The sequence below is a fragment of the Perognathus longimembris genome, chromosome 28 (assembly GCF_023159225.1).
Source record: "Perognathus longimembris pacificus isolate PPM17 chromosome 28, ASM2315922v1, whole genome shotgun sequence".
Taxonomy (NCBI): domain Eukaryota; kingdom Metazoa; phylum Chordata; class Mammalia; order Rodentia; family Heteromyidae; genus Perognathus; species Perognathus longimembris.
The window spans coordinates 31079296-31096177 of NC_063188.1; the positions used below are offsets into that span (position 1 = coordinate 31079296).

A 16882-nucleotide genomic window follows, 5' to 3' on the forward strand; every position below is an offset into this window, starting at 1 on the left:
TCCATTAAGAGGTGTTATTGCATGCATTGGGAGGGGATAAAGCACCTGGGGATAAAAGATGGTGTGACCAAATGGTACTAAGAGGAAAGCAGAGCTAAAAACATGTTAAATCACTGTTTTTTCCCCTTGATGCCCGTTTTCAGCTTATTTCTTTGGAATTGTTGGATAGCTGTACTAGCTTGGTAGGGAGAGGGTTTGATGAATAGCACAAAGACATTGGCTTTTCCCTGGAGGCTGTCCCTTTAAGAGAGAATCCTAGTTTATTCTGGGGGAGGGGGCACACACACATTAAAGTAGGGAAAAAAGGTTTGGAGTAAAATGAAAATACCTCCTTTTACTCCTTGTACTGGGATGCAAATACTGCGTCCTGAGCTGGAGATGCTAACCTTGGCTAGTTCCTTCTGTTCTCTTCAAGGGGAATTGGTGTCAGGCTATGGATTCATTTACAACTGTTAGTAGTGTGGGCATGTGTGAGGAAACAGATGCCAGTTTTAATGTATTTAGCCTGAAGTTACAATTTGATCGGAACCAGTGTCAGTAAGTTCCAGGATTTTAAGCTGTTTCAAAATGCCCCCCCCCCCCGGTTTGGAACCATGCCAAAAGTGCCTCCCTTTCTATCTCTTACTCCCAACCCCCCTGCCCCTCCCTGGCTCAGCCCCTCCTCCTTCTCTATTAAGATCAATATTCCTGTGGGTCAGGGGCAAGCAGCAGATGGGTCACAGGCTTTCTTCCCCCACCAATTCTTTTCACAGGCAGCAGATTGCAGATCTGAATCTGGCTAATATTTGAATTTTTTTTCCCCCCTCATCCCTTTTTTTCTTTGCCACTCCTTACCCCTACCTCTCTTTCTAACACTCAGGTTTCTGAGGTTCCATAAAAATATGGAACTTGATTTTGGACATTTTGACGAAAGAGATAAGACATCCAGGAACATGCGGGGCACACGGATGAATGGCTTGCCTAGTCCTACTCATAGTGCCCACTGTAGCTTCTACAGAACCAGAACCTTGCAGGCTCTAAGTAATGAGAAAAAGGCGAAGAAGGTACGTTTCTATCGCAATGGGGACCGCTACTTCAAGGGCATTGTGTATGCTGTGTCCTCTGACCGTTTCCGCAGCTTCGATGCTTTGCTGGCAGACCTCACTCGATCTTTGTCTGACAACATCAACCTGCCTCAAGGGGTGCGCTATATTTACACCATTGATGGATCGAGGAAAATCGGGAGCATGGATGAGCTGGAAGAAGGTAATTCAAGTAGTGGGTGGTGGCTCTTAGCCTTCATGGGCTTCAGTCGTGGTCATGATAATTCATTGTGCTTATCTGCCAGGATATACAAAGGGAAATCTGAATTGCAGATCTAAATTCTAGCTCTTGTTCATAATCAAGCACTATCCAGGCTGACTATGAAACTATTAGGGTTTAGCAAGGAAGGTTGTTTGGTTGGGTTAATAGAGACAAATGTACTCACATTTCTTTTGAACTGCTGAAAATTTATTTGTGAATTACAACTCATTGCAAATAGGCACTCTAAAAGCAGGACTTCCTGGACATATTCACAGAGGATTATACTTTTAGGTAAGTGGTCACTGCTCAGCTGTTGCTTCTAAAAAGCTCACTTCAGGGTGTGTCCATGAGGCTGAGATCACTGGGAGAAATACCAGTGAAAGCTGTAGGTATGCCTGGTATTTTAATAAACATTGTTTTTTTAGAGTAGGAATGACTCAATATACCTAAATCTTTTTAAATCCCCTGTAGATTTTCATATTGCAACTGAATTTTACTATTAAATTGTCAAAAATCCTGACAACAAGGACACCCAATAAATGGGGAAATTTCACTTCTTACCAAAATTTACTCAGGTATAAAATCTCCTTTATGGCCATTCAGAATATAGACCTTGGGTCAGGTTGCTCATATTCGATATTGTCAAATTTTGTGGAATATGTTCGCCTATCCCTACTTTTAAACTGGTGAGCATAGCATAGGATCAGTTTAACCAGGTACAGTGCTTTGTAGATCAGCCTCAATAATGACCATGTCCTTTCTCCAAAGCTTCTCCTCATTATCCCTTCCTTCTTCCCTCCCTCGATTCCTTGAATAAAGATGTGTTAAGAGCAGTAGATCACTAAGGAAAACCAAATTATGAAATGACAAAAAAGGAGAACCAGCACATTGAATGACTGGGAGGTAATACCCATCCTGTACATTTATTGCTTTTCAGATTGCTGTGTTCCTAGACAAAGGAGCATGAGGGCTTACCTTGTACAAGACCCTGTTTCTCTCCTGTAGCTGCTTTTTCCAAGGTAGTAAGGCAAAAGGACTGGAGCTAATAACTTAGAAAAGATAGGTACATATGGCTGTTGTTCCTGAGTCTCAGGGTCCAAGCCTTCTGCATAGGTGACCTTGAAAAGCAATACTGAGGAGGCTTCATTATTTCATCATGTACAGAATGGAAAAGCATAGCTTAATCTTTAGCTTTTCCTGACCATCAAAGGATTGACCCTTCTAATGTATATCTTGAAATAAAAGCAAGTCAAGGCAAACTGGAAGGGCTTGAAGCTATGTTGAGGGAGCTGTCCAACAGAATAATAAATAGGATACATGGTCTTTGTTGCTGTAAGAGGCAAAGCTGAGGGATTTGTGGGATTTCTCTATAATGCTATTTACAAACATGTCTTCATTTCCTCTATCTGTGAACTTCTAAAAGTCTTAATAGATGCTGAAATATAATTCTGAACCAAGTGACATTGTATTTGGAACAAAGATTAGAGTATTCTTATATTGGTTATAAGAAAGGTGTTATTTTGATATATATATATATATTTTCAACCTAAATACCTATCTCTCTCTCTCTCTTTCTCTCTCTCTCTCTCTCTCTCTCTCTCTCTCTCTCTGTGTGTGTGTGTGTGTGTGTGTGTGTGTGTGTGTGTGTGTGTTAGGGGAGAGCAGATGATAATGTCAAATCAATATAAGTAGTTATTATCTGCAATTGTTAGAAGAGTGCAGCTTTCTTTTTCACTTCAGTCCTGCTAGGTTATACCCCTCTCACCTACCCTTCCTGGATGCAGTGGTACTTTCTCCTGAATTCCCACTCAATATAGAATGTAAGTAGGAATCACTAGTATTTATTCAATGTCGTCTACAAAGATAAGACAATGGATGAATGTCAGTGTTTTCCAGTCCTGAGCACTATCTATTTGGTCAAGGAAATTCAGGGGTATTCCTGGCACAGTGTTACTAAATATGATCAGTTTTCACACTTCCACAGAGCTAAGTAGGAAATGATTGGAATGAAAAGGATAAAGAAAAATTGTATTTTGTTCTTTACTCATCTAGTTTAAAAGGACTGAATCTCTTTATTTTGTTTGCTTGTGCAAGAGTTTGATTGAAAGATCCAAAATGCATACACATTGCTTCCTATTATGCTCCAAATTGAAAATATTTGGAAATAATAATACTAGATAAATAATCAAGCCAGATGCAGGTCGCTCATGCCTTGTAAACCTAGCTACTCAGGAGGCTAAGACTGAGGATGGAGGTTCAAAGCCAGCCCAGACAGAAAAGTCCATGAGGCTCTTATCTCCAATTAATGAGCAAAAGGAGCTAAAAGTAGAGCTCTTTTTCAAGTAGTAGAGCACTAGCTTTGAGTAAAAATAGCTCAGGGACAGTGCCTATGCCTGAGCTCAAGCCCCAGGACTAACACAGGAAAAAAAGTCAGGGGGTTGCATTGTAGTCTTTGAGTCAGCAGATTGTAATGGAAAAGGTACTATTAAGTTAGTTTTGTACTGCCAGCTGTTACTCTGTTCAATTTAGGGGGGAGCCATTAGAAGCTCTAGGCCTTGCTTTTCCTATCTGTAAAATGGGAATAACTGCCTTGATAGTTAAATGAGACAATGGATATGAGGTGCTTAACTTTTTTCAGGGTACACAGCAGCACTATCAATGGTAGCCATTATCATTTGAATCATTCTAGTTTATAGCTACTTAGCTAAATGATCAGGTGTTTGTGCTAATCACCAATGTGACTAATGGTATCTTTTTCTAAACCAATTTTTTTAGCTCATTGTGATAGCATACACTTGTAATCCCAAGCATTTGAGAGGCTATGACAAAAGTTTTTTTTGTTTACTTCCTAGGATAGCCTGTCCTATATCGCATCACTAAACAATATCAACAACCACAAAAATGGAACAAAACACCTTCTATTTTTTGTCTCATTGTGTGTGTGTGTGTGTGTGTGTGTGTGTGTGTGTGTGTGTGAAAGAGAGAGTTAAATTATACACTACATGTCTTTTGTGTTCAGGATGTTTTCAATGTTTATCCATGTTGTACCATGTATCAGTATTTTGTTCCATTTTACTGAGGATTATTCTTTGTGTTTTATAGTGCTCGTTTGGTATAGCTCTCAAGAGACAACTGAAATGAGAGTCTAGTAGTATCAGTTTTCTCTTTCCATTAGGATAGTTGTGAAGATAAAATTAGATATGGTATGGGTACATAGTAAAACTATAATAATGTAATAATGTTTTACATTATTGTTAATGATGTGAAAATACTAAAATAATAATAATCTAATAATAATGAGGCCAGTGACATCTTGTAATGGCCAGTGGTTCCGAAACCTGCCTTCCAAAAATCTTTCACAGCTTTAGAAAAGATAGGTTCTTGTACCATACTTCAAACCAATTGGATCCAAATCCCCAGGGCTAGGTTCCTAGAATTTGTTTTGACAGATCTCATTGAGTGCTTCTTATGAGATCATAGGCTTAGAAAATGTTCAGTTAGGTGATCATGACTATCTCCTGCAGCTAGCAACAGTGTTAACCATTCCTAGGAATGTGGAAATCCTTGATTTTGTTTTTTTAGTTTGTAGACCTGAAAGAAAGAATGGAGTGTATATAACATACTGTGTTTCCCAAATGCCACGTAATCGAATGATTTGCGTTAAATGAAATGAAATAAAAGGCAACTAATAATCACTCTGACCTTGTGGCAGCCATTTGTCTAGTGCCTCTTGACAACTGTCTGCTTACAAAAGCTAAAAGTTATCAGCGGGAGCATTTTGAACCAAAGGCAGGTTTTTGATGTCAGCTTTTCCATAGTTTCTTGAGTACACAAAGGATCTTAGCAAAGCCACAAAGGAAGTGGTTCTCATTAACTGCATCCCCAGGCAAGTCAGTGAATGCAATCCATTGGTGGCATTTCCTTTTGTCTTGTCTTGCCTTTGTTTTTCATTTTAGAATCTTTCTCTTTCCTCATATATCCTGTTCCATAGTTGCCACCTCTTTGTACACATGTACCTAGATCAAACTGAGGGGTGCATTTATGACTTTTCTGCATCTGAATGCCAATTGTGATAAATTTGAGCATTATAAAGCAGATCATGGGATGGAATATTTACAAGAGGACAGTCTTGGAAAATCTCAGCTGTATAATATCACTTATGATCCAGTTCCTTTGCCAGATCTCACTTGTTCCAGTGAGATGAAACTACTTTTTCACTAATTTAGTCTCATTACTAAAGCAGCCTATTTCTCAAAAAGAGGATTTTAAGATACCTGGAAAGGGATGCATTGCTAGTAGGTATGATCATTCAAAAACTATTATTTATGGTTTTAAAGTAAAAATATGACAAAGTATCATTTAATATTTTCCTTCTTGTTTAAAAAAGAGCCCTGGGAAAAGGGGAAAGCCCAGGTAAAGTGCTTTTGCATTTGTGGCTGAAAAAAACTGAGGCTCTGAGAGATTATGTGATTTGCATGAGGTCACATAGCAATTCAGTGCCTGGTTGGGCTATGAATCAAGATCACTCAGCCTCCTTAGTCACTCACTGGGCAGCAGCAATGGAAGTAGTAGTTTCGCTGAGTGCAATTTGCAGCACCTGGAGGGCTTCATTCAGAAAACAGCAAACCTTATCTTTGAGGTGGGAACCACCTCCCTCACAGTGCTCTTGTTGTATAGTGTTATATGTCTCCCTCATGGTTGACATTATTGCCTTCTCTCTCTTTCCTTCAATTGTAACTTCTTACTCCTCTTCCTTTCTCGCATTGTTTACTTCCTCCTTTCCCTCTTTGCACTTTGCTTCTTGTTCTCTTTTCTATTCTTTCACATGAAGGGCTTAATAATAATTATGACAATTTATAAAATGATAGTTTATAGGCTAGGTGCTTTCTGCCCACCATCTGATTTGTGATCCCCAACAATTCTATAGTGTAGGTATTATTATTAGCACCTACACTTTGCAGTAAAGAAAGTACAGGCAAGGAAAGTTTGGTAGCTTGCCGAAGAGCACACAACTAGAAAAAAATGTGCCATTCTGAATGACATCATAGCAGCTGTTCTTTTTCCATTACTTGGTATTCAGGCCAAAAGGAGAGAGTGGAGTGACTGAAATGTACCCTCAGTAGGTACTCAACATAGACTTGGCTGAAGGCTAGGCCCTCTGGAAAGTTCTTGGGGGCCATATGATACTATAGTTGTTTGTCATCATGCTCATTTTAATCTGGGGGTAGTTAATCATACTCATAGTTCAGAGGCTTAAGAGGTTTTAAGAGAGAGGAGCAAAAAAAAGTCTAGTCTCCTAATAGGGCTACACAGCTGACTCTCCAGAAGAGACTGTGGATGAGTGAATTCATAAATATATAGCCTTGCACATTTCCACAGCACCAGTTGTCTGACATGGTTTTGAAGTGTATGACAAGTAATGGAAAATATCTGACTCATAGGCAGTGTCCTTTTGGAAGGTACCCATGAATCGGATGAAGTACTAAGGCAAGAGGACCTTTCCAAGACTGAGGATGTTGACTGTGAAAGTATAATTCAAAGAGTCTCTTCACCATTTTCCCCCAGTGGGTGCCAGTCCTGGGGCTTGAATTTAGGGCCTGGGAGCTGTCCTGATCTTTTTTTCCCCTCAAGGCTTGTGCTCTACCACTTGAGCTACAGCTTCACTCTGGCTTTTTAGTGATTAACTGAGGATGAGTTTTAGGGGCTTTTCTGCCCAGGCTGGCTTTAAACATGGAATAGCAATCCTCAGATCTTAGCCTCCAGAGTAGCTAGGATTACTGGTGTGAGCCACCATTACCCAGATTCCTTTGCACTTTTGAGTCACAAATTAAATACTTATCTTTTAATCCTTTGTGTTAGATTGGTTAGCCAGTCAGGAAGCCAGAGCAATTAGGGTTTATCTTAGCTGGATATGCGTGCCAATTGGGGGGGGGGGGGGCGGTATTCCTCTGCTGACCTATAAGCCATTCCTCAGTTTCCGCTGTCATGATAGAACACTAGTGAGGCTGAGGGCATCTTTGAATGCCATTTATCCTTCCCTCAATGTCCTCAGAGGTCCCTTACAGATTGTGACAGAATATTCTCATAGCATTGAGAAATTTATTAATTAACATAACACAGGCATTTGGTGCTACTGCAGAGCAATCAATATTTGCAAAGGGAGTAAATTATTAACCTGAGGTTTTTAAATGTCTCTGTGCAGTTATCCTGCTGAGACCAAAGGAAGGAGAAGAGCCATCAGACTATAATTGCATTGCATGCTTTCTAGGGTTTATTTATTTATTTATTTATTTAGGGTTATTACTGCTTGACTTGAGCCTGATTAAATCACTGCATCTGCAGCTCAACCTCTGAATGAACTCCTGTAGCCCTTGAGGCTTATGTGCTTCATTCACCCAATTCAACCTTTTTCAATATTCTAGCCCTCAGGCTAATCTACTTTTCCTATTTTCTTCAACTTCTAGTCCTAGATGTCCAATCCCTTCCTCTTGCCTCTAATACCTACGTTTCTTCCACTGTACTAGTCATTTCCTCTAGCCCAAGATAAATGTAAAATTTTGACTATGTACCTCCAATTCACAAGGGCTGTGTAATATACTCTCACATTTCTAGCTCACTACTTGTGGCAGCCAAAGGAAGGGATCCATGAAGATGCCTCCAAATACACAGACCTAGTGTGCAGCATTAGAGAGGATGGAAAGATAGAAAGTGGTGAAAGAACCAAGGAAGCATATTTTTCAAGAAAAAGTTAGACTTGCAAACATAAGAAATGTGTGTGCTGGTGTGTGTGTGTGTGTGTGTGTGTGTGTGTGTGTGTGTGTTTGTGTGTAGAGATACTTGTTTCCACTCTGGACATTTGGGTGTATAATAAGCTGTAGAGGACACATTTAGGCATTGAACACACACATACACTTCATATTTCAGTGATCTACCACTTAGCACAATAATTTGTGTGAAAGATGATCTAGCTTTTAACCAAATACATATTTTATACATGATATACAAGGTTACTTGGTTCACTCTAATTGGAATAATAATGTGTTAACTTTGAAAATTCTCCTTGGTTCATAGTATAACAAAGAGATGGATCCGTAAGATTAAGGCAGCAACAGTGGGAAATACTCATTTAAAAAATGCACTAGTATTTTCCCAGAAGTTAGCAAACATTCTAGAAATGAATATGAACATTTAAATTTGAAGAAAACAATACTAAGGATGAGATCCTCAGTGTTTTAGCGTAAGCTTGAGTGTACATGATCCTTAGAACTATTAAATTATCTGGGTTCTTCAATTAGGTAGTCCATTAGATTAAATAATGTTGGCTGATTATCTTTGAATTTGAATGAGCTAGTTGTCAAGGAGTCCATTTAGGAATCATACCAAAGGTTGGTATTTCTTTTTACTCCAATGTCAATGTAACTTTAATTGGAGTCTATATCAAATGAACTAATCACCTAACCACTTATTTCTTCCCTTAGGGGAAAGCTATGTCTGTTCCTCCGACAACTTCTTTAAAAAGGTGGAGTACACCAAGAATGTCAACCCCAATTGGTCTGTTAATGTAAAGACATCTGCCAATATGAAAGCTCCCCAGTCCCTGGCTAGCAGCAACAGCGCCCAGGCCAGGGAGAATAAGGACTTTGTGCGCCCCAAACTGGTGACCATCATCCGCAGTGGAGTGAAGCCCCGCAAAGCTGTGCGGGTGCTTCTGAACAAGAAGACGGCACATTCCTTTGAACAAGTTCTCACCGACATCACTGAAGCCATCAAATTAGAGACTGGAGTTGTCAAGAAACTCTACACTCTGGATGGAAAACAGGTAAATAACTTTTCAGTTGTGTTATTTTCACTTTTTTATAAACTTTTTGATGACCATCTTACCCTTATTCATGGTTGCAGGAGGGACTCTTCACCTCTTGTCACCATCTCTCACTGATAAAGCATATGTCTCATTAGGTGAAAAAGTATTTTTGGTGGCAAAAAGTGGGCCAAGAATCTGAGGTATTGTAATTTGATCTGCTTCTGATTTATCTACTGAGGAAAAAAATGTTTTAGAAACCAGATCCTATGAATTCTTATTTACAAGTATGAATTTAGCTAGTGTATGATATTGCATTGAATATCCAAAACATATGACAGAAGATGTGATTTTCTCACTCATTTTCTTAGTTAACCTCTTGTTAGTATTCTGTCTGCCTTCTGTGAAAGAAGTTGAAGTGACCATCAGATTCTTTGAAAGGAGTCACATATGGAGTCACACTGATTCCTCTGGTTTATTGTCTTTGTTTACACTGCACCCTATTTTTCTTTCCATTTTCCATGTGACATAGCCTTTGGTTCCACTGATGATTTATGTGAGAAAGGGACTATTTGAGGATCCTAAAATTTGACCAGGATAAATGTGCTATCTGTTCCTCTCCAAATCAGGTTCTTCATTCCTTATACTACTAAAGTGCCACCTATATTCGTACCTAGGAAAGAATGCAGCCAGGCATCTCCATATGACAGATGCACCATTCTCTTGAGCACAGGGATCTGAAAATATATGTCAAGAAATGTTCCAAGAAAATTAGAACAAGGGCTCTGGGTGTAGTGGCTCTAAAGAGAATCTTGATCCATCATCTAGAAGACATGTGTGGATTATGATCAGTGCATAAGTACCTCTTAAAATGCCTTTTGCTTGAGCAACTATAAATATTCTATGTATTCTAAAAAAGAAGATTCACCATGCATGAAAATAACTGATGAGTGCTTCATCCAATAATTTGATATATATGTTCCAGGATTTTAGGTTTCGAATTTTACTAAATTTGTGGCTTTTACCTACTCAACATTATTTGATCTGAGAGATAGTTTACAAGCATTGGTTTTATCTAATTTGTATTTGTTATGCCGGAATACTGGATTTGAATATAATGATGGGGAAAGTTTCAACTTTCAAGCATTCTGTAAGAATATGCCCCTCTTCTGATCTATCTATCTATCTATCTATCTATCTATCTATCTATCTCGATCTAAACAGGAGCTGCTTAAAAACAGGGTTAATTACTACCACCTTTTCTGCGAGCAATATAACAAAGGAATTTTAGAAATATAGGATCTGAGTAGAAACTAAGATGCCTTAATCTTCTATGTAATGCACATGTTCTCTATAACCATTTCAAAAGTCAACCTACAGTTCAACAGCTGCAATGTAAAGTATGTATGTTCTCTACAACCATTTCATAAGATAACCTAGTCTTCTTTTCAACAGCTGTAGTTTTAAAATGTTTTATTTTGACTTGAGTTTGCTCTCCTATATCTTTTGCCTCTTGAGGTAATAAAGGAAAAAGATAAATCAAGGACAAAGACTGGAACTCAGAAGACTTGGTTTCTAGTCTTTTTCCCCATTTTTTATTACTTATTTTTTAAATTTATTGTCAAAGTAATGTACAGAAGGGTTACAGTTACATACATAAGGCAGTGAGTACATTTCTTATCAAACTTATTACCTCCTCCGTTTTTCTCCCACCTTCCCCCTCCTTGGTTCCCTCCCCAACATCCCCCAAGTTGTACAGTTGGTTTACAGGATATTGTCTTGTAAGTATTGCTGTTGCATTGGTCGGTCTTTTCCCTTTGTCTCTCCATTTTGGTATTCCTCCTCCCTAGTCCACAATGGAATTCTGTGCTACCTTTTGCTCAAGGCTAGTATTCTACCACTTGAAGCACAGTGTCGCTTCTGGCTTTTTCTATTTATGTGGTGCTGAGGAATCGAACCCAGAGGTTTATGTATGCTAGGCAAGCACTCTACTGCTAAGCCACATTCCCAGCCCATATTTACAGATTCCTGTGAGGATTATTTGAAACTGAAATACTTGCACATTTGCATACCATTCACCATTAACTAACATTTATGGTAATTCATACATTAATTAATAAAATTAATTCTTTCTGTTTTCTTTCCATTCTTTTGAGTTTCCAACATTTTATGAAGCTCTATTATTTCTTTGCATTCTGAGACTGCTCTAAACCTATAAAGAGACACCTACATATCTCCAGTAAGCAAGTTCTAGTTAAATGATGAGTGGCTTTTCTTCCTCAGCAGGCCATGCAGAACGGCAAGCTCTCTGCAACCCTTCTCAGTTCTCATTTCTTTGGGGAATACAGTACAAAATGTCAACATATGATGCAGTATTTATGTACAGAAACACAGGTGAATAATGCTCAGTGAAGCAGACTAATGCCCATTCAGGCATCTGTACCTCTGCATGTATAGGCCATTTGCCTTGTTTCTTCCCTTTTCTCACCCTAATCCTAGGAAATAATCTTTTAAGATCTAGTTCAAATGTTATTTTATCTTCTGAAACTTTTCTCTCCACAAGGGACACTACAAGAATTTTTCTTTTTAAACAGATGTTCAGTTTCCAATATATTTTGAATGTTTTACAAGTGTTACACACTTGATCTTAGCCAAAAGGCTGAGAAGCGATGCCTTATAAGTGTTGATTAAATGATCTGGCATAGTTTTTTGTGTGTCTGGTAGACATTGTGAGAAGCCTCTTCTTCCAGTTACTCAGACACCACCCTTTGGTCTAGCAGAAGAGACAGAAAATTTCTAAAGAAGGCCATATTTCACCTGGGCAGCTTTCGTTGCTATTTTTCTTGGAAATGCCCAAGAATAGACATTTAAAGCAGCGTGTTCAAACATATTTTTAAAGGATAACTATCTCCATATCTCCACCTGTAGAAGCTCAGGAAAGGATTCTATTTATGAAAAATAGATTGTAATAATACAAACTGTATGCTTTTCTTAGACATTCACAGTACTCATTAGAACATCTATGTTCTAAAAAGTGCTATAGCAAGGAGCAACGAAATCCATTAATTTTGGTCAATAATTTCCCAATATTATTGAATCATGGATATTTTAATAAAATAATATGTGAATATACACAGAAAGAAGAAGATGATAGATAGAAAGTTAGATAAGAGAGAGGTGCTACTTACAGAAGACACTGATGATTAGGAATTACCCTACTAATCTTAATCATATGCATGGGGCACGCCAAATAAATCAAACATTATTGTGTCATTTCAACAAGCACATTAAAATAAAAAATAGGGAATTTATTGACCAAAAAACCCACAAAATATATATTGATTATATTGACAGTTGATGTAAACTTCAAATTTTGAGACTCATTCCATTTCCCAATTCTCATGATAATAACTTTAATATTACCACTTGCCAGTCACTTCAATTTTTATTGGGTTGTCACACTAGGAACACAGTCTTCCTCTGTGGAAGGTAAAGACATTTATGTTGCAATTGTTTGAATTTGATTGCATGAGATTCAAGTGTCTGTGTTTGGCTATCTATGGCAGCAGGAACTAGTTGGAAAAGGAAAAAATATGGTCAAATCTATTTGTTGTGGAATATTTTATTCATGAAATTGAGGCTATAATTTGATGTGAGTGTGTACTGCAACTGGATCCCAATTCAACCAAATCATGGGTGATTGTTCCTTACATTAAAGTAGTGATTGACTAAAAGAGCCAAAATTTATTATTAGCTTAGTCTGATGATAAGACTGTTTAAGTAGGTCTGCCTTTGTTTTTATTTTGTTTGGAAGCGGTTTTAGAGCCCTTCATCTTTTAGGGCTTATGTTTTGCTGGCATTGAAGACTGGATTCCTATGCTCTTGTTGTAATTGTGTGGTTTATGTAGATAGGAAAGCTAACTCTCACTAGTACAAAGAGGTCCAAATTGATTCCTCTCCTCAATGAGGAATCGCTAACAGAATCAATGGTTGGAAGGCAAGACTCTCATTATTCACAGGAGCTGAGAAAGTTTTCTGCAAAGACCCAGAGGATATGGTAGAGCATTGGGCAATTATGTTTATCAATCTACTCTCAGGTTAGGTTGTTCTTTTGATTCTTTGGCTTTGGAATGATTGTGTTTGAATAAAATTCCTCAAGTATCAGTTTCTATAGTCAAGCCATACATTGACATTCATGTATAAAGGTCATGGATACATAATAACCGCAAACCACATTTCTGGTTTGCTTGATAATTAATAGTTCAATAGATGTATATAATCTAGCCTTAAAGTTAATTTGGAGAGCAGAAAGCATGGTGATACTGTGAGAGATTCACAGCTCTAATAATAGGTTTCTAGCTTTTTTTTTACATCAAACACAGTAGTGCAGCTAGTTCTTACACTATTCATTTTCATGCTAAATTAATTGGCAGCCCTAGGTTCAGTTTTGCCCACAGTAGGGTATATTTAAGAAAAGATTGATTATAAAGCCTCAAGATACCTGCCTAATTACATGAATTTGACACTATTTCTGTGCGCTTTCTTAGGCCAGTTTTCAATTGGATGAATTTATGTCATGCTTCTGCCAGCCCCATTCTAGTCCCAACTACTTAGACAAGGGATGGTAAATCTCCGGACAACAGGAGAGGATTAAGCTGATTCCATGATTATGCATAGCCTTGGGTTTCTAGAACAAGAGTGTAAAGAAAATATTTTAAATCTAGGAAATGAAAACACAAGGTACGTTTGAGCTGATACTACAGGGGTTTTCAAAATCTCATTGTACATAGTGATTGGATGCTGTGAGCGCAAAGACAATGGCAGGAAACACAGAAATGAGTGGATTTCCCAAGCACATTTCTTTCCCTTGTCTGTGCAGCCAGTTTTTCTTTCCCTTGTTATCTTTGTCCCTCTATTCGCTTCTGCTCTTAAATTTCTTAACTTCCAGCTATCCTAGAGTCTCTCTCCTGCTAGTGTTATGACCCTGTCAGTCAATGCTAGGCACAATAAAAAAGGCCACATGGCCCTAAATTATGCCCCAATAGGGAAGTCACTTATCATTGACCTGCACTTGAGAAAATAAAGGCTAAAAAAGTGATATTTATGAGATCAAAATTCTATCTTCTCAACTTTTCACAGATTCCTGGAGACAGATTTTGGGAAGACACACATGAGCATGAAATAGAAAATACCTAAGGTAGAAATCCAAGCTAGGCTTGTTGAAAGAATGCAAAGATACTTTGGGTATATGGTGGTAGATTTTGTACTTTGAAAAAGGGAATCTATAATGGAGGTGGCCAAATACCAAATTTATTGTCATTCTGGAAAAAAGGATGAAGTGTAACCTGGCAGTCAGTTAGGTCTTCAGGATTTTATTGTTGATGAGATGCTCTTGGCTCATAGTGGTGAAGAGGCAGGAGCTGGATATTTCAAAAACAAGCTTTGGCTTAGTAGTCTAGTCTTCCAGAAGGACTAGTCTGTCACTATCTAACATCCAACAACTCTAAAGAATCTTAAACTGGAATGGGAAAATCTGAGTTGTAGTTTTCATTGTTTCCTGTGCTATCCATGTGATGAAAATGCAATAAATCTCTTCTTTGAGCTTCAGTTTTTTTAGGGGAACTTAGTATATAGTAAGTAAGAGTTTTTCTAGCTCCACTCTAATAAGAATAATGTCAGAGTTATTAACCAAGCTTCAGTGTACTCCAGTGATTCTGGAATTGCAACATGATATAGTACTCATTTTGATGGATGTTTTATTAGTATGCATCTAATTGGTATCTACACAGTTCTGTTCAGTTTGTTTTTGTTGCTACTTACAATATTATCAAACAATATCTTCAAACTCATAAATCCAGTTTCACTTCCTTTTCTTTCCAATGTAGATTATATGAGATGTTGAAACTGAAAGATTCAGAAAGTAAGCAAGACAAAAAGCTGATGTTGGAATTGTGACAAGTGTGTCACAGTTCCATAATTAAGGCATCTCAGCAGTGGTGCTATTTTCATTGTTGGAGAAGGATGGTTGCTGGTGGGCCAGTTATCATGAGAGCTAAATGAATTGCTAATAAGTTGTTGTAATAGGCTTAGCAATGGGGATCTACATGTACAGGGACACAGACTGTTCAATTACTAATGATTGGAATGACTGGCCTCTTGTTCTTGGTTATTGACTTAATCTTTCTCATTATTTTCACTCCTTCAACATAGAAAATCCATTCTCTATGCAAATAAGCATATTAGTTATTTCTTCTCTTTTAAAAGTAAGCATTTTGAATAGTTTTATTGAGAGATAATCTCCATTCCATAAAAGCTATTCATTTAAGTGTGAAATACAATGACTTCTACATTCATGACTTCTATATTCATAGAGTCCAGTATCCATCACTACTACGGAATTTATAACATTGTTATCATTCCCCAAGGAAATATGTACCTTTTAGACCTCACACTCCAATCTCCCTATTCCACTTCTATCCCCAACCCCTGGGCAATCACTTATCTACTTTCCATTCACATAGATTTACCTTCTCAAGACATATGTGGCCTTTTTTCCCAGGATTTCTTTATGTAGAATAATGTTTTCAAGGTTTATCTATGCTATAACATGTATTAATGCTTTGTTCATTTTAATGGATGAATACTCTTCCATTGAATGGACATACCACATTTTATTTGGTCATTTGTTGATGAATGTTTGAGATATATTTATAGGAATAGTATCACAAGTGAGGCATGTACATGCTTATGGTTTTAAGAAGCAGTCCAAATGGCTTTCAAAGTGGCTGTATATTTTCTATCCTCACCAGCAATGCACGATAATTCTAGTTTCTTTACATCTCTACCAACACTTGTTACTATATATCTTTTAATGAATGTCATCTTGTAAGTGTGAAATAGTATCTAGTTGTGCTTTTTATTTGAATTTTCCTTATGGATAATTATGTCAAACATAATTTCACACATGGACATATGTCAATGATCTGTTGATTAGAGTGAAAGGTGAAACGGGTTACTCTTGAATTCTTTTGAAGAGGGTTCAGGCAACACTGAAGCTTATAGCTAAGCTGTATGGGTGGATAGTGAGGTCTATCAATGGGATAAGGAAATCCAGGGCAAGAAGGTAGGGTTTGGACACACTGAGTGTGAGGTAACTTCCTACATCTAGGTGGAAACTCTAAAAAGGTAAGAAAATATATGCACTGGGAGCTCAGGAAAGAATTCTGGGCCAGAAATACAGAGTAGGAAGTAATATGCAAAAAAAAAAATCTCTGGCTAAATTCAAGCAAATGAATGAGTTCACCAAGGGTATATATGAAAAGTTTATCCAGGAAAAGCCCCTTGGAGGATTTGCATTAAGAAGAATTGGTGAAAGGAGGATCTCAGACTTCGAATCATAAAGTACTAGATAAAGATATGGAGAGAGACGCTGAATAATTTTAAGACAGAAATGGACAGCAGTGTCAAATGTAGCAGGTAATGTCCATTTCTTATTTTTTCTAGATAGATCATATCATTGTACTAAGGGAATTTTTTCAGACGTCAGACTCTGCACTATACTTTAATCTTTTTAAAATTTAATTTTATTGTCAAGGTGATGTACTGAGGGGTTACAGTTAGATACATAAGCTAGTAATATATTTCTGGACAAACTTGTAACCTCCTCCCTCATTTTTCCTCACCTTCCCTCCTCCCCAACCCCTCTCCCCGAGTTGTACAGTTGCTTTACATCATATTGTCTTGCAAGTATTGCTGGTGCACTGGTTCACCTTTTACTCTTTGTCTCACCATTTTGATGTT

General features: G+C 37.7%; 1 protein-coding gene across 1 annotated transcript in view; it reads left to right on the forward strand.

Annotated features, from left to right (window-relative positions):
* The first annotated feature begins 318 nt into the window (after positions 1-318).
* Positions 319-16882, forward strand: part of Dcx (doublecortin) — a 96346-nt gene continuing 79782 nt past the window's right edge. The window contains 4 exon segments of the mRNA XM_048336318.1: positions 319-420; positions 422-537; positions 860-1245; positions 8763-9103. Of these exon segments, the coding sequence (XP_048192275.1) occupies positions 319-420; positions 422-537; positions 860-1245; positions 8763-9103 (945 nt within the window).